This window comes from Rissa tridactyla, chromosome 8 (genome assembly GCF_028500815.1).
Source record: "Rissa tridactyla isolate bRisTri1 chromosome 8, bRisTri1.patW.cur.20221130, whole genome shotgun sequence".
In the NCBI taxonomy this organism is placed as follows: Eukaryota; Metazoa; Chordata; class Aves; order Charadriiformes; family Laridae; genus Rissa; species Rissa tridactyla.
The window spans coordinates 46,768,830-46,796,058 of record NC_071473.1 but is presented as its reverse complement, the minus strand read 5'-3'; the positions used below and the strand labels follow the sequence as shown (position 1 = coordinate 46,796,058).

At 47.3% G+C, this 27,229-nt stretch overlaps 1 protein-coding gene across 2 annotated transcripts; it reads right to left on the bottom strand.

Annotated features, from left to right (window-relative positions):
• Positions 1-821: 821 nt before the first annotated feature.
• On the bottom strand, positions 822-25,776 carry SLC5A9 (solute carrier family 5 member 9). Of its 2 annotated transcripts, none has more exons than XM_054211880.1 (14): positions 25,625-25,776; positions 24,141-24,212; positions 21,571-21,675; positions 19,562-19,726; positions 16,903-17,008; positions 16,269-16,349; positions 15,271-15,476; positions 14,327-14,462; positions 13,304-13,411; positions 12,971-13,121; positions 11,604-11,772; positions 10,815-11,030; positions 3,773-3,920; positions 822-1,805 (listed from the first exon to the last, which is right to left on the bottom strand). In XM_054211880.1, exons 1-14 carry the CDS (start codon positions 25,751-25,753, stop codon positions 1,597-1,599), a joined length of 2,001 nt encoding a protein of 666 aa, XP_054067855.1. In that variant the 5' UTR covers positions 25,754-25,776; the 3' UTR covers positions 822-1,596. The 2 variants fall into 2 exon arrangements, with proteins under 2 accessions (XP_054067855.1, XP_054067854.1); XM_054211879.1 differs by having other exon boundaries at positions 822-1,802; positions 25,625-25,751.
• Between the last annotated feature and the right edge of the window lie 1,453 nt (positions 25,777-27,229).

Sequence of the window (27,229 nt, the reverse complement as noted above, 5' to 3'; positions counted from 1 at the left end):
AGCACCTCGCTGCTCCAGGCGAGGAGGCGAGAGCCCTGGTATTTCCAAATGCATTAGAAATGTGTCTGTTATTATTAGACATTTACCAGCTATTAATCACAGCTGGTAACTTGATTTCCTCTAAATGTTTTGAGGCACCCTCTGATCTGGGCACCACCTGCTCAAAATTGAATAGTGGAAAGGCAAGGCAAGCTCTGGTTCGTGTGCCTCTTCCCATGGGGATGGATGGGCGACTGATGGGGCTGAGATCTCCCTTATTCAAAGGAAATCTACTTTTTCCTCTTAGAAAAAACAGATGCTTGTATTGACCTGCATGAGCACAGCACGGGACCCATCCTGCACAGCTGGTTCAGTCTTCTCCATGGAAGCTGGGGATGAGTGGGGGAACCATGACCTGGACTCCCTGTGCCAGGTGGGCACAGAGCCTGGTTTCTTCTCTGCTTGCTGGATCATGGCGCCTTTTCTTCATCTTCATGGTGTTGTGCTTCACAGCATGCCCTCACCTTCCCACACAGCTCATGCCCCTCAGATGCTGGCGTGGACGGTTACATCCCCATGGGCACTTTTATCCTTCTCCAGGTGAGCATCCTAACCGCCAAAGATATTAACAGGGGGTATTGCCGTCTCTTCCTCTGCAGGTGGTTTAAAAGGATGTGGCCATGCCACCATTACATGATGGTACCAAGATGGGTCAGAGGAGCCCAGACTTGCTCAAGAAACCAAGGTCCAGCCCTGGACCTGGCCGGAGGAAGATTATATCTTTTCCCTCCCACAGACAGGTCACCGTGGTCCCAGGGAGACCTTTGTGCGTCAGTGCAGGATATATAACCACAATAACCCAAATTGGCTTTGTTACTAAGGCACCTTTATTGCTGGTAATGCTGTTAAGGGGCAGGACTGGCCCAATAAGGAAACAGGCTCAGGCTGTTGTGAGACCCACCATCGCGCAGCAGAGTGGGCAGGGTGGGGGGCTCAGGGAGGGCAGGGAAGCCCCTGTCCCTACTGCTGATGTCAAGTAGGGGATGGAGGGGGGGTCCAACACAGGTCCTGGGGTGGCTGTGGGACCCAAGGTTGTCACTGTTGAGCTAATCCAGGTGTCCCACATTGACCCCATATGAATTTTGGCCATATGAAAAAACTGCAGGTAGCGCTTAAGTCTCCTTCCCCACACCAGTGTAAACCAGAAGTCCTTTCCCTAAGAGCACTGGTGCGAAGTCAGCCCCAAGATGACGCATGAGCGGAGCAAGGAGCCAGCCAAGCCACAGCTGGGCTGTCCAAAGTCTTTGCTCCTTGCTGGGCACAGTTCTGCACCTTTAAAATGGACCCCAGGTCTCCTGACCCCCATGCTGCCCACAAGTCCCCTGCATTCTGGATGTGACCAGTTTTGGCCAGTTTCTTGACCACACCTTATCTTCTGGAGAAACCGAGTCCTGCAGTCATTTCCAGCAAGTGGTGCCTCCAGGGAAGGGCTGTGACAAGGCGTGCCGGCACCTCTGGGGACCGCCACCAGGGTCTCCATCACCCAACACCTCTTGCTTAGACATGAGGATGAGGAGTCCTGAGAGAAGCCAAAGCCACGTGCTGCCTGACCCCATCTCAGCCGAAATATGCCCACAGAAAGACATTAATGGTCAACAGGAGAATAGCATTAACGTTGCAAACAGTCTTCCACAGGGGCTTTTCCTCGATGCTGGTGAGTCTCCTCTCCAGGGCAGTTCTTTCCTCCTGGGACAGGGTGGGTGTGGGGCCAGTGGACAGACCGCAGAACCACAAGTACAGCGTTTTCCAGCAGGGAGGCTTGGCTGCTGCGAGAGATGGACCAAAAAATGGGTGTTATCATCTAGCTGGGACTCTCCCCTCCCTCCTTCCACTAGTCTGGAGGTGCATTGACCAATCTGGAGTGGGGCTTGAGATGCACCTTGGATGGGAGATGCAAGATGACGACAGGAGATGGGAAGGGAAGGGAAAAGAGAAAGCTCTGCCTCAACAATGTACAGCACAGGCTGATTACAGTTGGATGATTGCAACACCAATCGTTCATTAGTTAATTAACAGACCTCATCCCCCTCCTCCCCAACCCAGCTTCCATCCACTTTCACAAATTTCTGACAGCGTGATGGTCCATTTAGAGATATCCTGGCTCATTTATTACACATGACATGCCAGGGGAAGTATGTGTTTTAATTGTCAGCCCTGTGCCTTGTGTATTTCACTGTTTGTTCTTTCCAAATATAACCTTTTTTTGATATGCAGAATGCCATAAAGCCTTGAAAAAGTTGTTACCCAGCCCCCCAAAAAAAAAACCCTCATTAAACTGTCAACTGCTGTGTTTCACATTTCCTCTCCCATCATTACTAATTACCAAAATACCAAGACATTTGTTTAGAAAAATCTGAGCTAGTTAACTATGAATTGATAAGAAATAATAAATAATGCTGAATGGCTGGATTCAACTTAAACCCAAACTTACTCTATTGGGAAAAAAATACTAAGAGATTTCTTTAGTTGCTCACTTCTGTTTAGCTTGGCTAAACAGTGTCCTTTGGAATGACCAGCAAAAGGAAAAAGTGAAGAAATCTTGTGTACGTGCCTTTCTTCTGTGATTTCTCCTCTGTAACCTTGGAAGGTTAAGCTCAAAACCAGAAAGCTGCATTTTTTTAATGGATTTGCAGAATAAACCTCTGTCCACTCTGAAAAGAACTTGCCTACGTAGCAACTCCTGATACTGTTCTGTCTCTTGACAGCTTTTTCAGTTCATCTGACTCTTTGCCTTCCTTCTATTAAATACCCTTGGTAGGACACACAGCTATTTAAGCAGCCTGGGTCTGAGTTTTAGCCATAGCTTATATCCTAAGGGAAGACGAAAGATACTATTGGCATAATGTAAATGAGAAAACTGACACTTGTAGATTTATCCTACGACATCCACAAAATGCACACATCTGCTCCCAGGGCCTCATGGCCCCTTCGGACTGTGGTGCTATTTTGATGCGGTGTGTTACAGCATCACTGACTGAGTTTGGCCAGTGGAGCCCGCACAGGGGTAAGGAGGAAGCGTCTCCAGCACTTACACAAGGGTTTTATCTCCTAGCAATGACGAGGACAGGAAGGCATGCTACTTTTATACGCTGAAAGTTGAAATTACAGAGCCTGCTGTGATGTTCATGACACTAGCGGTAGCTGCCGCTTTGGTTATGCCTGCAGTAGTGCTATGGAGCTCCTCAAGAGCATCTTGATGAGACAGACGAATAGATGCAGTGTCACGGCACAAAGCCCCAGCATCAATGGGGCGAGGAGCAGTGTTGCAGTGGCACAGACCTCCACCCTCCCAAGGGATGTCTGTAAGTTGCCGTTGACTGCCAGCTAATGAGTCCAGCGCACCATCAAGTGTCCAGACCTGAAGTGCTAAAATAACACTGTGGCTTGGGCAGAGCTGGACTGGTGCAGTTTGCCTGGGTAAACAACTTGTTCTAGGGAGGAGAAGGAAAAACATTTTACTGAATGGTGGGTTTTCTTTGTTTTTCAGGAATGGCAGCTCTTTTGAGTCATTCAGAGGATTGTGACATGGAGATAAATGCTAGAAGATATGTTGGGAGGACCAAGAACCACAACATCTTGTCACATCCTCATAACCGGTATACCTGTAAATACGAGCCTCAGCTCCCGCGAATGCAACAGATGGCCTCTCATGAGCTTTAGAGGGACTTGCACGGGGTCTTGGCTGTGCACTCCCAAGCACATGAGTGTGATTGTTCACAGCCCGTTATCCTACCTGTCTCTTCCTTATCACCTAAATCTGCGCTTTCGACCAAGTCACTCTCTCCGTTGGCTGGATTGATCTGTGCTTCTTCGCTCTTGTAATTTTTCAGGTCAATGGCAGGTGCTTTTCTGTGTCTTGTCCACCATGTCAGGCAAGCAAGCTGCAAAGTGGGACAGAAAACAAACAGGTTATTGCCTGCCAGTTGCAAACTGGCACGCCAGTCGCCTTCCTCTCTGGGGGGGCAGAGATCCAAGATGGTGCTGAGAGACCCATTCTGGGGTGATGGTTCTTCCCCCACTTTCTCTCACCTTCCATCTGCGCAGGTGCCCACACCCTGGAAAAAATAGGCTGGTACCATCCAGTTGGAGATGAAAAGCATGACTTAATCTAGTTTCTTTAATTCTGCTTTTTTAATTAACCTGTTCCATCCCTGTCTCTACCAGGAGTAACCTTTTAGTAGACATTGAAGAAGCAGCTTCCTATTTGCTAGGCTCATTTGATTGATTGACACGAGATAATGATCTGCATCCAGAATGGCGCCCTCCAACAGGGAACGGTAATAAAGTCAATTAAAAAAAAGAAGAAGCCAAGATAACCCTCTCTGGATACAGGCAATCACAAACAGCAATTGTACCCTCCGTAGAGAAAGATCAGTCAGGTGTTGGCATGCAGCTGTAGGGCCACAGGGGCAAAATGCAGTTATGTGGCCACAGGGTCACGACACGTACATGGCTATGGGAACACTGGTATTTGAGCAGCTCCTTCTGTGGGACATAAGGAGGGACTGGAGGATCTTCTGTCTCATCCCAGTGGTCATTTTATAGGAAAAGAAAACCCCACGTGAACATTAAACCCCACAGTTGGGGCAATCTCACATCAATGCGGCAACCTGCGCTTCCAAATGAGCTTATCTCAGGGCTCTTAGTGGGAAAAGTAGCAGTATTGTGTCTCTGCTCTGCAAGTATTGTGCCTCTCCAAGTATGAGTTCAAGTACAACTATGTGAGCAGACGGAGCCATAACGGCAAATATCAAGTCACAATTCACAGGGCGGATTACACCATACATTAGACCAACAGGTGTAGTTACAAATAGAAAAAAATGAGCTCTGGGCACACATTCTAAGACTTGTCCATCCAAATGACTTTTCTCTTTTTTGTTTGTTGGTTTGGCTTTTTTTTCTTTTTTTTTTTCAGTTTCAGTTTTCTCTGTACAAGGGATTGTACTCATTGTACCTCTCTCTTTAGTCTTTCAGTGAAAAAAATCACAGAAAGCCATGAAAGACGATCAGTTCTGGACAGGCTGCTGTGGCTGCAAACTGCTCTGCTTTACAAAAGCAGGAGGTCTGAAACTCTCATCCTAGGGCAAGTGTCACGGTTTAACCCCAGCCCGCAACTAGGACCACACAGCTACTCCCTCAATCGCTCCGGTTGGGATGGGGGAAGAGAATCAGAAGAGTAAAAGTGAGAAAACTCATGGATTGAGATAAAGACAGTTTAATAGGTAGAGCAAAAGCTGAGCACGCAAGCAAAGCAAAGCAAAGCAAAGCAAGGAATTCATTAACTGCTTCCCATTGGCCGGCAGGTGTTCAGCGATCAACAGGTAAGGAGTGCTCCATCATGGTAATGGTACTTGGGAAGACAAATGCCATAATGCCAAATGTCCCTTCCCTTCCCTCTTCTTCCCCCAGCTTTATATGCGGATCATGATGTCACATGCCATGGAATATTTCTTTGGTCAGTCAGGGTCAGCTTTCCCAACTGTATCCCCTCCCAACTTCTTGCTCACTCCCAGCCTACTCACTGGTGGGGTGGGGTGAGGAGCAGAAAAGGCCTTGACTGCTCAGCAACAACCAAAACCATCAGCGCACTATCAGCACTGCTGTCATCCCGAATCCAAAACATAGCCCCACACCAGCTGCTAGCAAGAAAGTTAACTTCATCCCAGATGAAACCATGGCAGGCAAGTACGAAAGTCTTCTCCTCCCTGGGACACCGGGAATGCACAGAGGACATTAATCCTGCAAACCTCCCAGTGGTCCTTCTGCAGCTGTGGGGTGGGGTTAACCATCCCAGGGGCTCAGGTCTTTGAATTTAAGCCAGGCCTGCTGTCTCTTTGGCTGAAAATGGCACACCAAGCAGCTTGGTGGCATCGGCACCTCCTAACCTCTACGTGCTCTGGCCAAGCCAGGCAGCAAGGATCCCCGCTCATCAATCCCACTCAAATACAGCTGCCCAGGTCCATGGGTTGTCCTCCCGCTCCAGCCCATCATCTGCCCTGCAGAAGAGCCACAGGATGGGACCGGGGCAGCGAAGCTGTGGTGGTGACAACAGGTCAGGCAAAGTCCCACATTTGCCTGATGAGCAGCTGCCTCCCTGCTCTGTCTGCATGGAAATGAACATCTCAAGTGGGTCACTTACAAAGTAACGTGAGTTTAATTTTTGAATCTTACACGCACAAATGTAGGCAGGAGTTTCCAGCTGACACAAAATGTTGCATAATTTCCAGAAGATTTATAGCTTTATTTAAATCATTTTCAACCAAGATGAGCACTGGGCAGGGCTAATCTTTCTTGTCACGATGTGCTAAATTGCTTTGATTTGATGATCCTCATCTTTCTCAAGGATTCTTTTTTTTTTTTTTTTTAATCACTTAGGAAATGTCACTGGAACATAGCAAAGTTTCAGGGTACTAAAGGATTTCCAAAACTTTTTTCCTTTTCCCTTGTCTTTCCTGTCTTCCCATTGCAGCAAAATCTGCAAGGGATGGAGTTTACCTGGGGTTCAGACTCTGCCAGACAGGAGCAATTCCCAGTTGAAAGCAGCACAGACACACAGGTAACCTCACCGCATGTCATCCCACCAACCCCCCCCAGGAGCTGGTGCTTTTACCATGGCCGGCCTGGTCAATAGAGCAAACCACCTCCCTAGAGGGCTGCTTGGTGAAGCCTCACACCCACGCTCCACCTTCAAGCTCCGGTGTGATGGGTTTTGGCTGTCTGAATTCCTTGAGGTCCCCGTGTCTCCTCTTTGCCATCATCAGAAAGACACGTGGCCGGGGCAGACCAACAGTACTGTGTGTCCATGGAGGCCACCACGGAACTGACTACACTTCCCTGGCACAGACTTAGAAAGTGATGGGGACAGGGGACGCAGATGATGGCATGTATTCTGCACGCCTGGGGAAAGTGAGCAAATACATAAATATGGAGAACAAGAAAGATGGGGGAGCTGTATTAGCATAATTGACTTGGCCCTTGGAAATGCTGCTCGAGGCCACCATGCCCAAGGGCAGAGGCTAGCAGGGGGCTGTAGCCGGTTGGCGGGTCCTGGGGAGCCCTGCAGCTCCACTACCCACTGCAGAGCCATGCTCAGGGAGCCTTGTGTCCTCACCCGTTTCCTCCTCTATAAGTGCCTGGTTCCCACAGGAGCTGAGCATGTTTTGCTCTAAGTGGCACTAGATGATGCTGTGGGAGCTTCAGTTGCAGCACCTCAGAGTGCACAGTGTTGGTTCAGGTCAGCCAAAGCGGGCTTGGTGCTCCTCCTAGGCTATGCACCTAAAAGGGCCACCGCATCCAGATCTCAGGACACAAGGAAAACATCCCTGACCCCAGAGTACATCAGGTGGAATTGCCAGTCCATCAGCCTGTCCAGGTGAGCCCTGACCCCTGGGGAGGTGACCTACTCTTGTAGCACTTGTGCTTTATGGGCTGTTCCTCTCCTTTTTCACCCTCACATTCTCCTTGGCCAAGGGAGTTTGCAAGAACTCAGCGAAGTTTTTCTTTTGTTGTTTGTAAACTAGAATAAATCCTTCTGTTCCAAAATGCCATCTGGCACCTGACAGTTGTGTTTCAGCTTCACAGTCTCAAATTTAATTGTAAGCTCTTTTGCAGGGTTTTCAAGGACGGCGTGACACAATATGGACTACCTACAATGAAGACATATGAACTCTGGAGCATACCAAACAAATTCCTTCCATACTTGTTTTCCAGCACAGCATCAATCACCACGGGGATGGGAGAGTGTCCAAAACAGCAGGAGAAAATGCTACAGCTTGCAGTTCTTGGGTTGTAATTCATTTAAATCCAGGCACATTAGCTGTACCACTCTAACTTCAGATACAAATCTCTTTTCTACTTTTGCCCATTTACTATCTGAAAAGCATTGAGATTCAATATTTAAAGTTGTCCAGTGTAGATCCTCAGCTGGTGTAAAGCAGCATAACTGTGCACAACAGCTGTGCCTGATCTTTGAAGGCAATGGAGCTATGCTGATTTACATCTGCTGAAGTATGATGGATCACTATAATTCTTTGGCTTTTTCTTTGGTGGCTTGTTTTTCTTTTCCTTTTGCTTGACAAAACAAATGGCGTAATTCCCAGCTCTTATATGGTGCCTTTCATCATTACATCTCAAAGCGCTGCACAGATAAGGGCTAGCAGAACTAGCTACGATTTTTATAGGGGAAATATCTGAGGCCCATAAAGTGAATTGACCAACACATGGGACTGAGAAGCACCAGAGCTTCAGATATCGTCGGCCAGGACACCCGCTTCCAGCCTCCCCCTCCCTGCCACTATTGTGGGGAACATACAGGCTCTTCACCGCAGCTTTGCCCGCTTGCATGCCAAAACCCAGCAACCCGAGGACACTAATGGCCAAACACAAAGTTCAGGTGCTAGTTTCTACCCAGAGGGTTAGAGCCTGACACGTGCATCCTGTTTTCTACCTCCTGCCCTTCCTTCCCAAAACCCTTCTGTCCTTGAGCCATCTCAGCACAACCACAGACTGACCTGAGATGAGGAGACGAGCCCTGCTTGCAGGACACCGTGAGAAACCATGCCACCAGGAGTGATGGTACAAACCTACACCTGCGCTCATGTCCAGGGCAAAAGCTGGGGTGACTCTGACTGAGGGAAAATGAAAAATGTTGGGTTTAATGCTGCCCACTCAGATCCATGTTGACAGGCAGCAGCTCTGCAATGTTGCCACCTACCTCAGCTTAAAACCCACACCTTCACTTTGGCTGTCCTCTGAGGAACGAAGTCAGACCTTTCCTTTGAAATTGGGAATAAATAGTAGAAGCTGAATGGAAATCAGACTAAAGCCAAATCGAGGCAGACTCTCACATTTCTACCAAGCTACAGGTAGCGGGAATTAGCTACCTCTTACTGGCATAAATTGCCTGGCAGCCCATCTCATTTCCCTTGTGGTGGGAAGAAACTGAGGGTGGGAAACATGGGACATGGATGGTCATCACCATTATCAGATGATTGATCAGGGTCTCTGTGTCCAGCCTCTCGCTGCCACAGGAAATATCATTAATTCTTATTAATTTTCTTCAATAGATTCTTTTATACAGATGTCAGCCCCTGAGCTCAGCTCTATGTGGGGTCCATAGGCTACCAAAAGGTTATCCTGAACCATCCCTCTTTAGAAAACTTCCCCCCAAAAGCCCAGCCTATGTTTGTTCATGGCCAGCACTGCCTTTTAGCAAGCTCTCCTCCCTCCCTGGCTCTCCAGACGCACCTGGGGGGACCAGCCACCACCCCTCCTCCTTTGGTCCTCTGGCATAACTGCAGACAGCTGTTTCAGACAAAGTCCTATCCTCCCTGACCATCCCATTGGCTTTCCTCCCTGGACTGCTTCCATCCTGAATTCACCTTTTCTGAGCTTTGGCTCTTTGAAGAATATGTCAAATAAGGTCCCTTAAGTCATGCACCTATAAACTCACCTATTTCTACTCAAAATCTCCTCTAAGGAGTCTCTTGTCATTATAACCTCTCTTTCCCTAATGCTACTATAGCAGATCTTCATCCTGAACTCCCCCCCTTAAAACATGCTTTAAATGTTTTCATACCTCTGAGGTCAGACTAAAAAGCCCGTAAGTGTGCTGTGGCCGGTTTCTTCATTTCCTGAACTGTTGGTATGATCGCTATTTGCCAGTGCTACGTTAATGCATCTTGTCTTGCTATTGCTGTGGGCAGGGAGCACTGCACATGTTTAGTTATCACAGGTCAGATGATGAGTGGGAACTCATTAAACCACAGTAATTAATTGCTGGCAACCATCTGGCCACCCCTGAGCAGTAGTGAACAACGTAAGCAGCAGAACTAATGGTGCCTCCTTGCCAGTATTTCTTTCTCCCATGTGGATCCTCTGATAGCTAATAAAAGCTGAGACTTTATCTCAAAGCAGACACAAAGACAGTCTTTCTCCCTCCCCCTTTCCTCTATCAGAGCACCTGCTTTCATTTAATCTTTAGAAGCTGGGTATCTTTAACACCACTAACATTCAATCAAACATTGATGGAACTGGTTAATGCTTTACAAGTTACGAGGAAGCAACAGATAGGAAATGCTATGATGGCATCACCCTCATTTCCTCATGCAGTTAGACAGGAAAAAAATAGGTCTCTTAAATCTATCCAGTAACCTTTGTTTGGAAGTAGGTGGCAGTTTTTTTATATTGACAGCTGCTTTAAAACTTGGGACTGGGAAGAGTTGCTTTAAGGTTTTATTATATAAAGCCTCCCAACTCTGCACCATTTTAATGTGTTAAGTAAAAGAAAGTTGTGCCTGACTCAAAGTTATTAAACGTAATTGAGATCACATTGGGACAAAATGTTATTTTCCTAAATGCCCATGTTGCAAAAGATATTAATCTTGTTTGCCTGCAAGATTGATGCTGGCTTTGCTGAAACAGGGTAGATGCTACAATTAGATATATTTAATTCCTCCTCAGCAGTGCTCTGTAATATGATTTCATCTCCTTCCCCTCCTTCTTTTCTTTCTGTTCCAGTGATGAAGGGCTGTGGTGTCTGCCCAGCTCTAGGCACAGCATGGGAACTCGCACTCAATTTGAAGCACTCAGTACCTCAGGAAGCATTAACACTATGCGACCTGGGGAATAGAAAGCTGAGGAGCAAGGGCTTCTTTGCAGCATATGCCTTACATGCCATTTCTTAACCATGGGAGGAAAAGAAAAGGACGGATTTCAGAGAGTTTTGGAAACCAAACGGGGGCTCTGAGAAAAGGGTGCCACTGCAAGTCACTTACCTTTTCCTCAGGGATCGGTGGGGTGCAGAGACTAATAAGGACAATGACAATCGCAGTGAGGACACAGAGGATGAGGGCAAAGTAGAGGTAGTGCAAGTCCTTTAGCACAGCTGGTCTTCTGTCCTCCTCACCACAAGACGGTGTGCTATAAATAAACTCAATAATCATCCGAACGAGACCAACAGCTAGCCCAACCATGAGGCCCCAGAAAGCACCCTGAGAAAAGGCAAGCGTAAAGAAAAGGTCACTGCATGTTACCTTTGGTTAAAGTTTTCTCTTTTCTTTTCTTTTCTGCTTTTTTCTGTTCATTTCTGCTCTTTTCTTTTCTGCTCTTTTTTAGACCAAGGCATTTTATGCCTGATGGAAACCCACACCGATATGCATCAAAGGAGGATGTTTTCAGTTAAAAATCCTTAGTTTCTCTTTCTGCCCTTGAACACGGAACAGATAGAGCACAGACAATGCAAGTCTCTTCCTAGCAACATGCCTCCAACTAGACTTTGACACATCATCCTAAAGCCCGGACCAACTTTGCCTTTTTCGTGCTTTTAAATGAGACTGCCAAGAAATACCATTTGCAGTGGCTTCTTGGAAGCAAACACACCTACGCTAGAGACTGGGCTAAGATCCACCAATGCGTGCCAGGGAAAGGCTGTCTAATTGGCACACTTTGGCCGGACTGGTTTTTGAGTTTAAAGTGTCTCAAAGGCTAGGTACTGAGGGGAGAGTTATGCATTTATTTTATCAAATTAAATATGTATATCAATTGGTTGTTGACACTCCACTTACAGACTCATTAATCCTCTTGCAGAAGATTGCCAAGATGAAGAGAGCTGTGATCGGTGGGGCTAGATAGCTGGTTATGGACTGAATGTAGTCAAAGAGCTTGCCGCTGTTGGCTGATTGAATGATCGGGATCCACAGAATACTGATGACTACAAGGATGAGGATAAAGACTCTGGAAGATGAGGGTAAAATTGTATTAGCTCTGCATGTAGTGGAGTCCACCTGAAAATGGACAAAACACAATTCCAATTTCTCTCAGAACTTCCTAAGAAAAAATCCACAGATCACGCTCAAGAACGTTTCCCTGTGTACACAGGGAAAGAGAAAATTATTCTCTTCTAGAAAGCCAATTCAACCAATTCCCAAATCTGGCTTCACAGATTTCAGAGTGAGCTGAGGTAGTACTTGCCAGTCAACGTGCATGAGAGAGCCACAAGGGCATGGTGGCTCCCACCGTGAGCAGTGCAAGACCTTCAACCTGGTGCGTCCTAGAGAGTGACATGTTCTTTGGAGGACTAGCTCTTGAATGCAACAGAGAGGGAGCTGGTAGCATGTGGAAGCAATCTTTCTGCCACCTTTCCAAGCAGGCAACACGCTCATTCTAGTGCCTTTGCCAAATTCCAACTCATTTGCTGCTTACTAAAATTGTTGCTGGGGTCTCAGGTGCATACCGTAACTCCTTCATCTTTGCACTGTATGTTATAGAGGTTTCTCCATATTGCTGAACAAGAGGCACTTCCCCTCTCACTACTCTACGGTGGTGGAGTGTGAGATTGCCTGCAGCCTTCAAGCACCCCACAGCAAAGTTTAGAACTTAATGCTCACGACTTGAGAGGAAAAGCACCACAAACATGCAGAATGCAGATTAAATTCCAATACCAGGAAGAGAACTTTATATGCCCCTGCTATAATGCAGTACCAAAGCTTGCTTGCAAAGGGCACCATAACTTATCACAGAGATAGAGAGCTGGGAGACCCAGCTCTCTGTACTTTTTCCTGAAAAAGAGACGTAATTGCAATGTTTCACTCCTGTCTGATGCAAAAATAACAATAACATGTTCTTAAAGATCTCCGGTGACAGTGACTCCAGAGCACCTTTGGCTTTTCTAAAAGTTACATTTAAGGTGGTATTTATGTTAAAGTTTAGAGAAGAGAGGCGATGATCTACCTAGCTCAGTGGTACACTCAGTGTTTCTCTTTGACCAGGTCTATCTGAGATGAAGCTGGAAAATTTAATGCTCTTTCCCAGGCTGCGTCCCTGCTCTATATTTTAGGCACCAGATTTTTCTCAGTGAGTCCAGACTGAAGAATGTAAATGCTGCACTCAAAACAGATGATGAGAGAAATGAGACATAAAGAAATGTAAGGACCTGCCCACAATCATCAGCTCCTGCTCTGAAGCCTTTCTGCGGATCCGCTGCCAGATGTCTATAACGAAGAGAGTGCTGCTGCTGTTGAAAATGGAGGTGAGGGAACTCATCAAGGCTGCCATCATCACAGCAATCATCAAACCCCGGAGCCCTGGGGGAGCAAAAAAGGGAAGAAAAATCAGGACTAGGCTTTTGGCCACTCAGCACTGTTTTTTCATCCCAATGTCTGGTAACTGCAGTAAGATTTACTCATCCTTAGGATGGATAAGAGCAGTATGACCCCCCCGTGCAGAGCATGGCTCAAGCCCACCTCCAAGTGTAAAGGTTTCTCACCATCAGGCATGAGTTCTATCACGAGTTTGGGGTAGGCAATGTTGGAACAACCCACCGCAGCACCACAGACCCTTTTACAGATGTCCGGGTCCACACAGCCCACTTCATCTGTAAGAGCCAGGAAAATGACAAGAAGTCAGCGTAAACCCTGTTGAGACACAGGTTCTTAATTCAAGGGAACAAATCCTAATGCTTTGCATAAATTCGTATAAATTCAGAGGTGCAGCTGGAATACAGCTAGAATGAGTGAAGCTGAAAAGCATTTCACATTGCAAAATAAAGGTGAAACTTCAAGATGACATTTTGCAATCCTGTTCAGGCTACGGATATAACTCTCCTGCATGTTGCATAATTGTAATCCTTGATGATTTTCTGTTTGTGGGAACTGAGCTGTTTTCATGAACCCGTCAGCTGGGTCACCAAGGCTGGCTGGCTGAGTTACTCCTATTTGAGGAAATCTGGGAGAGAGGTACTTCAGACACTTACACTTTCCTCCAGGAGTGGTTCTCCTAACCAGGGTATTCTTCCTGGGAAGTGGCATGCTCTGGGGAAACCAGCAAACAGCGTTCCTTGGGAGACAACAGGAGGGGAACGCTTGCTTTTTCACAAAGGAGGGCCAATTTGCGTAATCCACCAGGAATTGCATGAATCTGTGTGGTAGATAGCTAAAACTCACCAAATAATGAAAGTAATCCACAGGACCTGAAGGACAACCTCAGTGCTTCATGTATTTCATTTCACTGATTTCCTCCGAATAGACAGATGTATGCAATGTCCATAGCATGGAGCTATATAACCCCAATGACAACATATGCTCCATATGGATACTCACAGTGACTTCTGCCACTGCAGGAGCACTGGAGGTGGAGGAAGGTCATGGGAACACTATTGTACAACAGGAATCTATAGGAGTATGCCTGCAGGACAGCAGTTTCTGAGGTGTAAAAGTGCTGGTGGACCTGTGTAGGATTAGTGGTCATAGCAGGTATAAAGCCCTGTGGCAAGGAACATGGGAAGACTTACCTGGGTAAAGAGCTCTGCTGATCATTCCTGGCATGACAATGAAAAACATAGGGAAGATTTTCAGATACCCTCCCAGCACCGATCCACCTTTGGCATGGGAGAGGTTCTTAGCAGACAGAGACCTCTGGACTATCACCTGCAATCAGTGCAGAAAGGGAGCAGAGTGTAAAACAGAAGCACTACAGGGAGAGAGGGATCCATCCTCTCTCTCTCTCATGGGTGACTTTCATCCAGCAGGATCCCAGGGTGTTTTGCATGCCAGTGGCAACTTTCCCATCTCGGTTGACTGCAGCCTGCTGCCACTGCTCAGAGCTCAGTGCACAGGCTATAGGAGAGGGCAGTGTGGAAATTTCCTTTACAGGAATCATTTCGCCCTTGACTGAAATGAAGCCACCCTGAGGACTGGAGACAGCAGCTGTACAGCAGCAAGAGACAAGGAATGAAGCAGACTGTAGATGTTTTGGTAAAAGTTCATCCGTGGGTTTTCATAACTACCCCATCTTAAAGCACAAAAGCACCATGTCTTGAAAAACAAATACAATTTTCCTTGTTTCTAGCTTGGAAAGGAATAAGAAACGCGAGACCTCCAGGAATATAAATGGCTTGTCTGGAGGTCTACACAAGGTCACTGCAGAGCCAGCTCCATATCCACATTTTCATATCCTTGTCATGCTAACTGCATGAAGACACACGGTACTCACCAGGTCACAGTGGGATAAAGATGGAAGAAAATAACTTGCTCTCTCTGCACTAAGAAGTGCACAAAATTAGCAGCTTGCTGAGAAGGTGGAAGGAGTGAGATATTCTGGTCTAGATTGGGAAAAAGGTAGTAACTCCTGCACAGTGAGACACAGTCATGTTTCAGCTCACAGATCCACAAACTGAGGAGTGGGCTGGAAGTAACAGCATGGTGGTTTGCCTGGAGAGGGAAAGACTTTATTTACCTGGTCAGTGCACCAGCACCAAAGAGCCAGCACGGAGAGGCCAAATATAAGGCCAGGCCAAGGAATGTCTCCTGTGACTGGATCCCTGAACAAATGAAAGGCATCTGCGCGTGGCAGGTGACAGGTCGTATTTGGGACTATGATCTTCGGTATTGCTGTGCTGTATTTCTCCTGAAGTCCTTCATACCAGCCAACTTTTTCAAATCCTGAAAAGAAAATGCCAGTGATTTAAGGCCTTGTGCTCCCTGCAAAGTTATTTCCTTATCTGAGTTTCATGATTACTTTTCTTTTCTCCTATCTCCCTCTCATCTTTCTTTTCATTCCACCCTCGCTTTTGGCAGTCAAGGTTCCTACAGGAGTCAGTTGGATTTTGGCCAGAGTCCTTGTGGTTTTAGCAGTGCATCCTGGAAGGGGATCAATGCAGGAAAATCTCCATGATCCTAATCCCCACAATGTCCTCAGCACCTAGTCTTTGCTCACACGCCCTCCAAGAGCTACAGCAGGAAGGTATGACATGAAACAAGATATATGTCTCTCTCTGTTTGCCAAGGCGGCTTAAAGCAAAGACCAATGATGGTCAGTTCCTTGTTGCTTTTTTACTTTTTTATAGTGCTCAGTTACGCCCAGATGAATCCACAGTAACTCCCAAAGTCAACAGGGAAAGTCAGCTGGGAAAGTCAGCAGAATTACTCCAGATTTACATGAGCACAGTGAGAGCTGAATTTGGCTCTAGGGATGCAGTGTTGCAAGCTTTTTGGCAGCTCCAGGTAGACCCAAACCAGCAAGGTGAAGTTATCCAGAACCTCACCTCCATACAGTTACTGCAAAGGACGAAGCAAGTATGACTTGTTGGTGAATGAGAGTTGTGCTGGCACCGCTTCTGTGAGTGGTTAAAACTCATTTCTGCACCATATATGAAAGGGTGAGGTATCCTGCTAAGGTCTAATGACCTTGGGATCATTAAAATAGCGTATGACACCACTGCAGGTTCCCCTTACCTATGAACATGAGGACCAAAGCTCCCAACACCATGATCAGGGTCTGCAGCGCGTCTGTGTATATCACAGCTGTCAAACCGCCTGTCAGGAGAACCAGAGACAACAGGCAGAGGGCATCACCATGTACAGTGAAACAGGTACCTCACCCAGGTAAAGGTTTTCCCTGGCCCCAGCCCTGTGATTTCAGGACACACCCACTGGGAGAAGCTGGCATTGAGCTGCTTCCCAGGACCCTATAGCTGTCACAAGCCCTCCCCTGAGGAACGGCCTGAAGGGCTTGTCCACGTTCATGAGAGGACTTGGAGGCAGCTCAGCATCTTAATATCTAAAGATGCTAATGCAAATGTGGGCAGCGGTAGCTATCTGCACAAAGGGAGATGGGAGCCTTTTGCAGTATTAGAAAATTCTCTAGAAAACAGTGATGTTCCCCCCACACCAGTTTCCCTGGGTCCAGGAGGGGAGAGGGGAATAGCCAGAGGTCTCCAACAGCTAGGAGTGACAGGGCAGGTACTACCAGCAACCGGGGGAATCTCTCCCTCAGACCAGGACCTGAATACTTCCCCCGATGTAGAAAAGGGGAAACTTACATCCTAGGCTCCAGTTTATAACGTTTCTTTTAAAATCAGCTCTTTACCAGCTATGGTGTAGACAGCAGTCACCGCTAGCAAGACCACAGTGGACAAGTAGAGGTTCCAGCCCAAAGAGATTTGGATGAACAATGCTCCAGAAAAAATGTCTGTCTGGAATAAGAAAAAACAAGGGCAGTCTGTCGTTAGTAGTGCTTTGTGCAAGTGAAATCTAATAAAGCAGCCTGCAGCCCTCTGCGGCTGAAAGCATTGACGAGGGAGGACACCACGAAGGTGAAGTGGAAGAGGAGGAGAGAGCACGGGGCTGTTGGCTGTGAACCTTCCTGTTCTTGGTGCAAGGAAAAATCTTTCCTCCAGGTCAGAGCTCTCAGCATCTGGGACCTGGGGCAGCAGGAGGATGGAAATCAAGGTACCACCATCAAGGGACTACAAAGCAACCAAAAGACTATCTTACAGGAAGCCTTCATGGCATGTAGCCCTCACTGGCACAGACAGGTTTTGGGGGAAACTGCCTCTCCTTTTGCTGCCTGTGAAGACATCCATGGGAAGCAAGAGACCAGGTATCCACAGGCAGAGGCAGGAGGGGAAGAGGGGGCAAACAGCAGAGACCAGGTTCTACCCCAGATTACATCCTGGTGGCCTTATGGCCAGAAGACACTCCAGCTTGAAAGACCCCTAAAGAATCTCTGACGTCTTGTGCAATGATTTATTTATCTGGAAAGGTCAACAGCTTGCTTTTCTAGCCATGCAGTTCAGCATGCTAGAATTATTCCAGAAAAACAGGTTATACCTGCTGATGAGCTCACTAGAAATACAGAAACCCCCATTGGCTTTGGTTTTTTGGACCTACTGTCAGAGAGAGTGAAACCAGAAACTAGGTGAAACCTGGAATTATACAGATAACATCTTTCAGATAGAGTAGGTGATGTGGGAGATACGTATGTTGGGAAATCAATCTGAAGGACACCTGCAAATCTGGTATTGGTTCAGATACAGGTAAAGACATTTGCCAAGGGCGACAGAAGGGATGGGGCAAGATTTCTGTTTGCTGTGCCTGAAATAAGCACCTAAAAAGCAAGCACCCAGTGCAACTTCTGACCTCTGCAGCCCCGAGACAGGACAACACAGGAGACACTGTTTCTTCTGGGTTTTTTCACTTCCCAGCAGGACATACAAACACCTCTGCAGCCATGTCCTTTGACAACTCTGTTTACTGCGATCTCTGTTTTTCTTTGCGAGCAGGGAAGACTCTGCAATGCCCTAGTTGCTAACCTATGTTTGGTCAAAAAAGCACTGGGAGAAAAATCCTTCTTGTAACCAACTGCCTGCTGTCCAGCCAGCCGCTAAATGAGCTCTCCACAAACAACAGCACTGCTTAATAGAAAGCACCTGTCATGCCCATAAACTCCACCAGCCACATCCGTCAGCCACGCGTGAATTAGCTGCAGAGAAGAGAAACCACTGAGATGAAACAGCAATGACTGAGGCCAGGGTCCTGCTCTGAAAGGTATTGGCAAATACTGCTCTGCTGAAGGTCATTTTGACAGACTGGTGTGTTTGCTGCACCTACATTGGCTGTGCAGCTGTGCGCATTGTGGTGCTGTGGCAGGAGAGATCTTCCATTTACCCCTCAGGTGCCCAGTTCTACTCCAAGCGCCTCTTTGCAAGACCTTACTCTGGGCAGTGATTCAGTCCTGAAGACAGCAGTGGCAGCAATTGGTGACATGACCAAGAGCTGGCAATTGAGGGAGGAAATCTATCCCATACTCCCAGCCTGGAATTCCTTCCAGGACCCGAGACATAATAAGGCTGGGAGAAGGGCCCTGAAGCCAGCTGCAAAGGGCACATGGGTGCCTCATCTACGGTCAGTGTCATCCAGGGCAATTCGATGTCTAAATATTTCAATAGGGTCTAGTCAAACTGACTCGTACTGGCCATGGGACAATCAGCTGGAGACAAAGGACTGACATTTTCAGTCCCTGTAATGGACTCGCAAATGCGGTCCTCTCCCTCCAAGGGCACAGGTCGTTCTTGGCAAATCTCTGAGTGTAAGTTCTGCCTCTTTATGAATGGAGTTTAAATGAAGTAAAATACCCAATAGCTTACATTGCTTTTTGGCCACCAGCAGGGTACAATGCTACAAGCACTCCAGGAAGGATGCTGAGTTTTGTCTTAAGCCAGAACCTACCTCCCTTTCACCATACCCTTTTTATACAGATGGCAGAAAGAGAGAGGAATAACCATAACAAACCTAATGCTGAAAACTCAGCTACAAGAAAAACAGCAGATTTATGATAATTTAAGAGAACGTCACATCTACAGGATGCAGCCAGCCAGATCCTCAGGTGGGGTAATGCTGTAGTTCCCCTGTCTATATTGGCTAAGGTTTGATCTGATAGAAGAGGAAAAGCAGGCAGACAGCCTGTGGTACTTATACTGTTTAGTAATTAGCTGCCATATCCCTGTAAAGTTCTCACTGTGCATTGCTGTTTAACGAGGGCTTGCCCTCTTAGGGGAGGTCTCCATGATCAATACAGAGGCAGGTATTCACTTGAGCAAAGCAGCGCACTCACACACTGCTACTGTTTCTGGTAGCCGAGCTGGTCCTTTCAAGGACATCTGTGTTATCTCTGAGCAGCCCTGCATCGTACCAGCATGGCCCACCCCAGCCCTAGACACGAGGGTCGTGTTCAGTTGGATACATACGGATATCTTGGTGAATATATAGAGAATGAGGGACAGTACGGACATGTAGATTTGTATCCTCTGCCCTCCAAATCTTTTCTGCAGGTACTCAGGCATGGTGACCACTCCCGCTGCAATGTAAACAGGCACAAAGATCCAGCCGAGAGCCAGAAGCGCCCAGGTAGCCTGTTAAGGAGACAGAGAAAATAAAGGCACATGATTCAATACCTGGGAACATCCTCTGCCCTTTCAGTGGACACCCTAAGAAAGCAGAAGGGTACAGTGCCAGGCAATATATTTGGGAAGCAGTTTTGACTTTTTCTCCCTGCTCAGAAGATGACAAATGGAGGAACTTTTACAATATAATTAGAAGCTTTTGAAATTATCCTCCTAAGCCCTCTGTCTCTCTGTCATGAGTGGCACATCCTGTTCCATCTCCTGGTCTTTTGGGCAAGATGGTGTACTGTGTTGCTCTGGATCTCTGAAAGATGGTGTTGTTTTTGGTGGCCTTTGAAATGACTGATGCTGTGGCAGTGAAGAGTTAAGCGATTCAGAGAAGGACGGGAGCATCTGTTTGTTGCTTGATTAGCAAGTGATGAGGCTGAGGCAGCAGACTGTCCCTGCGGAGCATAAAAATAAGCAACAGCAAGACTCTGCCGGGATGTTCTCCTTGCAGGCTGATGCAGATGTGCTTCTGTCGCTGGTAGATAAAGGGACAGTTCATTTGCTTTGCCACAGGTGAAGGGTCTTTTGGAAGGTGTAAAGACATCTCCCATCACATATTTCTTCTCTGAAACCCAGCAGAAGCCCAAACAGGAGATCTTGAACAGTAATAAAACCCACTGGATTATCAAACCTCACCTCCTGGCTGTCTCAGGCCATTACCTTTCATCTAAGTACCTTACATTAGTCCAGATTTTACTTTGATCAGTTATTTAAGTTATCAGAAATGAAACTGAGCCCTACGAGTGGAGATTGTGAGTGATCGAGGAGGACAGCCACGGCAGAGACTGGCTTAGGTAAAAGATTCTCATATGATTCCTGCAGCTGAGTGATGTCCCATGACAAAGGGTGAGAATAATGGCATATCTAAGGTCCCTTTCCAATCTGAAAGAAACGAATATAAACTAATGAAATTAGATTTACCCCGACATAAAATCTTGTCTTCATGGGCTTCTAAAATGCCTTGAATAAATTTATCTAAAGTACCGCAATATCGGTATGTCCTACGTGCACCAGGCTGAACACAGGCTCTGGTTTCTTCACAAAAGACTCAGAGGTGATCTTAATGGTTTAGAAAAAAAACAGTGCAGTGAATAGATATCCCAGGAAAGAGCTTTTGGTGGGCCCTGCCCGTGCTTGGCAAGTAGCCGGCACTATTAGCAGTCTCTGCTGATATAGACAAGAGATTTAGAGTTAGGTGAGTGATGTTTATTGTGAGGCTGGCACTAATCTCACTCCTCATCACTGCAGCTGAGAAATTTCATTAGCATCACACACAAAGGGCCTGGTTTTCATGCTCCGTGTGGTGTCAGTGGCAATTTTCCAGGCCACTTCAATAGGGCAGAATGAGACCTGCATTCGCACCCAGATGTTCACCCCAGAGACGTCACATTTTGGCAGCTGACAGGTGAATGCAGTGTTGCTGATTCTCATAGCTTTACACCGAATTTTGGAGCACATGCTGCTTTTTTTTTTTTTTCCAAATCCCTGTACCCAGAATCCTGTTATTATCCAAGTACCTTTTCAACATTCATTATCTTTTATTTTAATCTTGATGAGTGCAGGTTAAAGCTTAAAAGTATGGCCACGTGCTTCTGGGAAGGTCAAAGAGCTAATAATTTTAGTGGATTCCACTTCAACTAAGATAGAAGTTTCATGGTTTTAAGGCTGCCTCAATGTCTAAAGGTTTCTCTCCTGAGGCTTGCAAACTTGGAGTTGCCAATACTGTTAGCATCTGATTTTGGAGACAAACCCTGAGTCCCTTTGTAAACAGTGACATCTTAGTTGACAACATAACTGACTCTTACGTTCCACTCAAAGCCCCCAACGGCAAGGCCCCCAGCTGCTCCAGTGCCCGCCAGGCCGATGAATAAGCCACTGCCGACGTTGCTTGACATCAGGGATGCTCCAATCTGAAACACACGGCACAGGCACAACACCCAGAAAGTCACCTTGAGGAACTTCTGTATCAGCCCAAGCACTTCCTTCCCCCCAGCACTCTCTTTCCCCAGAGCCTCACCTCCTTGGAGGTAGTAGCTGGATGCTAATGGAGAGTTGGGTTTGCCTTCTAAAGAAAACTACGTTTTTATGTCTTAAAGTGGGTGTCCCTGCCCCCTTCCACCGCCCCCTACTCAAATGCAAGGCTTAATCTCGGAATCGGGGTTCACTTTGTCAGCGGTTCTCCTGAGATATACAGCTGTTATGTGGACTGCAGTGGGGTGAGGGAAGTCTGGTGGCAGCCACAGATACCTCGGTGTCCATGAAACAGTGTTCTCCAACCTTGCTGACCCTTTCTCTACCTCTCCGTGTCTTCCTGACAGCCCAGCCTCTTTTAAGTCTTGCACTGAACATGCGTGTGCTGGTTTACGCAGCCAGAGTGACAGGAGTGCTCTCTTGGAGCTCCTCCTAAGGGAGGAGATTCCCGAATCACAGCAGGGACAAGGTTAGAAACCTGCAGGCCTTTTGTGTTTAATGTCTACACATAGGTTCAAAGATATTCAGCTCTGCAGTAGGCTGGAAAACACAAACACCTCAGGTTAACTTTAACTGCAGGCATGGTAGGCTGTCCCTACCGCGGCTCATTGACACCCTAATTGGAAGAATGCAAGCTCCAATGCACTTTAAACAGGGCAAAGACTGTCAGACTTAATTACTGCTTTTATTTGGCATAAAGCCTCACCTTCTTTCTGTATGCCAACGCCAAATCTCTCTCAGGGTCAAATGAGAAGTTACACAAAGGACAAGTCTAGCCCTTTTGTCTCCAGAGAAAGTTTGCTTTTAGCCACATCACCTACAAGGAGCTTTCCTCTCCTTAGTACTGCTACATACGAAGCAAGGAATGATGGAATTTGATCTGCTTCTCACCTTTGAGCAAGGTAAAACATTAATACGGCATCAACACCCACACTGATTCCTGCCAACAGCTCTGCCTTCTTGTCTGTCTAAGAAAACTCTTGATTAGAGATCTGGCTGCTGCAACATGAATTTGCAACTGAGGTGGGGACTGGTGCTCTCAAGAAATGTAAACAGTTTTCCTGATATCTATATCAGACACAGAAGTACAGAAGACACATTGCATGGGAACAGCAATGTAATATCAGGGTTTAGTTGAGGCTGTCTAACACACAGCAGAAATCTGTCACCCCTGTAAAAAAAAAAAAAAAAAACAAAACCCAAAACCAAACAAACATGTAAGCCAGTCGTGTACTCAAGGTGAAGGCCATGAGAAGCTGAGCCTGCAGAAGTGCTGCAGAGGTGGAATCAGCTCTCTGACAAACAAAATTGAAAAGTGAACAGCATTAGAGGTTGCTTTGAGCCTAGAATGGGACGTCAGGAGAGCCAGGAGCCAACCTGGACACAACAGACTCTGTGGTCACCTGTGGCTGGAGCCAAAAACAATGAGAATGTTGTTGGGTTTGTTTGTGGGTTGGTTGTTTTGTTTTGTTTTTTAAATAAAAAATGGTGTTGGGGAAAAAATGTTCCATTTTAGTACCTTTTAATTTTTCCCCTCCTAATTAGAGAAAACCATCAAGCTAAGCTTTTCCATTAAATGTCACTTGGCCGAGACAGAAGTATAAAGAACATTTAAGAAATAACAGATTTTAGAGAGGCGTATGTGTCTCTGATGGAAGAGGTTGAAAATCTAGCCTAGTGAATTTATGGGCAATGTACATCCAAAGGCAAAAAAGAAAAAAATACAGTGTTTTGGTTGAGAAGCGCATTCCGTTACCCACGACTCACTGGAGAGATATATGGTGCTAGAGTCTGGCACTGGCTGAGAAGGATCTTTATTCCTGTGGCGTTTATATTCCTTTCAAACTTTAAATTATCTTTATATGTACCTTTCACTCTCAAGAAAAGGTGCCTTCAATAGATTTTTTTTTTCCTTCATAGTGAAGATTTATACTTTGGTGGTTTGAAGTTTATATCCTTTACATCGTTAGTCAATAATCTCAACTTTACTCTAAATAGCAAGGGCTCAGAAAGTCCTGGGCTTTGGGATTATTTTTTCTTCAGTCTCTAAATGCTTTTTTATGGGATAGCACATTCCTAGATTACCTAATGCTCTCTTGGCTTGGGGACAATGGTATCTTTGGTGGGTGGGGGCCAAAGAGTTTCAAACCCAGCTAGGCAGTCAGCGCTCCATCACTTCCATCAATGTCAACATTTTTATTGCTGACTTCAGCAGAGAAATTAAGAGTTGAAAAAACACGAAGATGCTGAACTATCCTTTTGGCCCCGCAGCTCCACACTGTAGCCCCTTAGCAAAGCTACACAGGATGATTCATGGTGGATCCTCTTCATTTCAAGACTCCAGTCAAAACATGCATGGACGTGCTTTCGAACCACTAGAAACAGAGGGATGCATTTCACTCACAGGCCACCAAGTCATGGATCGTCCAGCTAGGAAATAGCCTCCAATGGTCCCCCGGCTTGCTCGTATCGATGACTAGAAGAACAGGAAAAAGAAAAGTGTTTTCCTCCTTTTACCCACCCTCAAGTCAGACCCAGTGCCCATCCTGGTAGCCTCGAAACATCCTGTCAGCAACCTCGTGCACCACCCTAGCCCTGCTCCCTTGGGTGTCACTGCAGCCAACTGGCTCCCCCTACTCAGAGCAGCAGAGGCAGGTAGTGCATGGCTCTGACGCAGGCTGAAGCAGGGCATTTGTAAAAAGTACCTAATTTTGAGAAATATAGGGGTTTGTCTGCTCTCAGACATGTGAAGATATGTGTTTGCAGCTCCAAGAAAGGTTGCCCACCTTCCGACAATGGTACGCACTAAGAGGAAGCATTTTCCTCCTCGCTGTTCCGCACCCCCAGCAAAGGCCTTCAGAGTCAAATAGGCACAGGGGTGAGAATCAGAGCAAGACCTTGGGATGCCATCAAGGACTGCATTTGGCCATGACATGCAGGTGCACTCCAGGATGGCCAGCAATGCCCTGCTGCAATTCCTGCTGCCTTGCCACTGCTGTGGATTCAGAGTTTACAGCTGCCCTACACTTCTGTGGTCACATCACATGGCCTCATCAAGGAACTGCACGAGAACCGCAAGGGTTTCAAGAGCAATAGAACATCCATAGGCCAGCAAACCCCTCCAATGTGACTGAGGCTGACTGTGCTTGCTGTTTGCAGCAACCAGCAACTTGCAGTCAGGCACCATAATAAAATGGTTTGCTGCAAAATGCCTACGTACATGGCAGCACCCAGGCTGGTGAGCAGCTCTGCCACCAAGCCAAAAGAAGCCTGCTGAATGTCTCAGCATCAGCTCCAAAAATTGTTTTGTGTATCTGTTAGGTAAGCCAGACTTCATCCATTGCTTCTGCCTCTCTTTGTGCAGGTTTCTGCTAGTCCAGCTTTGGAAAGAAACTGCTTGTACCTATTTAATGGCTTCTCCTTGAAGGTACCAATTGGGAAAGAAAAAAAACGCTTCAGCCAACCAGAACAGTATAGGTCTCTCTGAAAAGGCCTTTGCAAAGCAACATGAACAAATAATTAGCAATAACCTTTTCAAAGCTTTTTCAAGTCCCATTTCAGTCTTCGCCACCCCAACCCTCATGTTTATTTTGCTCCCTGCCTGCCCACACCCCCATGTGAGACTACTCTGCAGCATGGGCAGTAGACATCATCCCCAGAACAACCTCCAGGGAATGACATCTGGGTTGTCCCCATGTGGAGGTGGGGGGTGAGGGCTCGCAGGAAGATCACCTGTCATCCCCAAACATGCTCAATAGGCTCTGGGTTAACGGTGTGCACAGAGGCTGACCTTTGCTGGCAAACACCTTTGTACCCAAGAGGGGCCTGGGGAGGATCAAAGGCTCTTCACCTCAGGCAGACCTAAACCCAGTCACCTTGGGGACTTACCCATATCCCAACGGCGAGGACAAAGGCGAAGTAGATAACCACAACGATGATGTCTGCCACCCCAAAGGCTGCTGTTGTGTCCCCAGGCAGCGCAGGCAGCTCTGTGGTGGCTGAGGTCGGCTGGCTCATGGCTGCGGGCGAACTGCTGATTTTCTCTTTCACACTGGACTTTGGTGCACAATGGCCTTCATCGCTTCCCTTGTAATAATTAACAGGGTGGAGAAGGTGTGAGTGGGGAGAGGGAGCCAGGCAGGACTGTGGCTAACATTTTCCCAGCAGACCCCAGCAGGAGCTTTGGCTCCATAGTTCATCCGTGAGGACCTCCCCATAGCTTTGCGATGTGAGCATCCCTCTCAGATGCTCCTGCATCCTTTTACAATTGGTCTCCTCTCCTGCCCATTTACCCATTGGTGACAGCCACTGGGATGGCAAATGGAGAAGTGTCACTTTGTCCTCTACCCCTCTTTCACATCACTTTCTCCGCAGCATCCTGTAGGGGAAAGTTCCTCCTAAAAGGAGCTGCCACAGAGGGGAGTTATCTCTCTTGCTGGTGCGGGTGGTGAGGTACTGATCTGTGCAGGATGGATGCAGCACCTGCACCCACCCCCCAGGGGCAGGACCAGTCACAGGCGAGGGCACCGTGACCCTTTCCTCACTCGGTCCAACCGTGTGCTGCCTCCTTCCCCGTCCTGTGCTGCAGCTGAGGGATACTCCGTGCTGCAGAGACCCACACCCTGGTGGATGGTCAGCAGACAGGGACCATGTGTTACGCTGTACACTCACTTTGCAGACAGCAACAGGGGAAAGTGCAGGGAGGAGACAGCTGAATTTTCTTGGCAGCCTCTGCAGCGTGCACGTGACCAGCAGCAGAGAAGTTAAGCAGCTTCCGTGACAAGCCGAGCCAATGCCAGGTCACCTACCTGAGTCAGGAAAGCTGCAGCGGCAGCAGGACCAGCAGCTGTCTTGGCCCATGGGCAGGTAGGAGGGGGCTGTCCCCTACCACAGCAACAAACTGCAAACCGCAGGTCCTCCTCCCCATCCCGCCAGCTGCCTGGTGCAGCAGAGTCATTTCTCAGCTGCATGGAATGTCTCGCCCTTCTCCACATCTTAATGCTGGGGCCAGGCAGGACCTTTGCATCCATCTCCCTCTGCACCAGGGCCCTGCTCAGAGGCACCAGGAGGAGTCCAGGATGGTCCCTGCAGGTGCTTCAGTTGACGGTCATAACCCAAGAACCCAAGACAGGCAGATGGGTACAGACCTGGCTTCTCAGTGTGGTTCCTAATGATGCTAGAAGACATCTGCCTCCCATAGATTTTGGCCCCTGACACCACCCTCAACGCCACAGGGGCTTGTGGCAACCCTTTCCTCCTTAGTTTATAAATGCAAGCATCTTCAGACCATGGCTGGCCCAGTCATCCTCTGGAGATATCCCCCCACTCTCTCCACTGGTTGAGGAAGAGCTCCTTTTCTGCTTTCTGCTGAGTGCCCACAGTGCTGTGAATGCTCCTCCAAGACAGCATCAGTCCCCTGCCTCACTTTCCCCACCCATAGTAGCACCAGGAAAATCACAAGTATGCTGGAGAAGTTTCCTGAGCACTCAATAT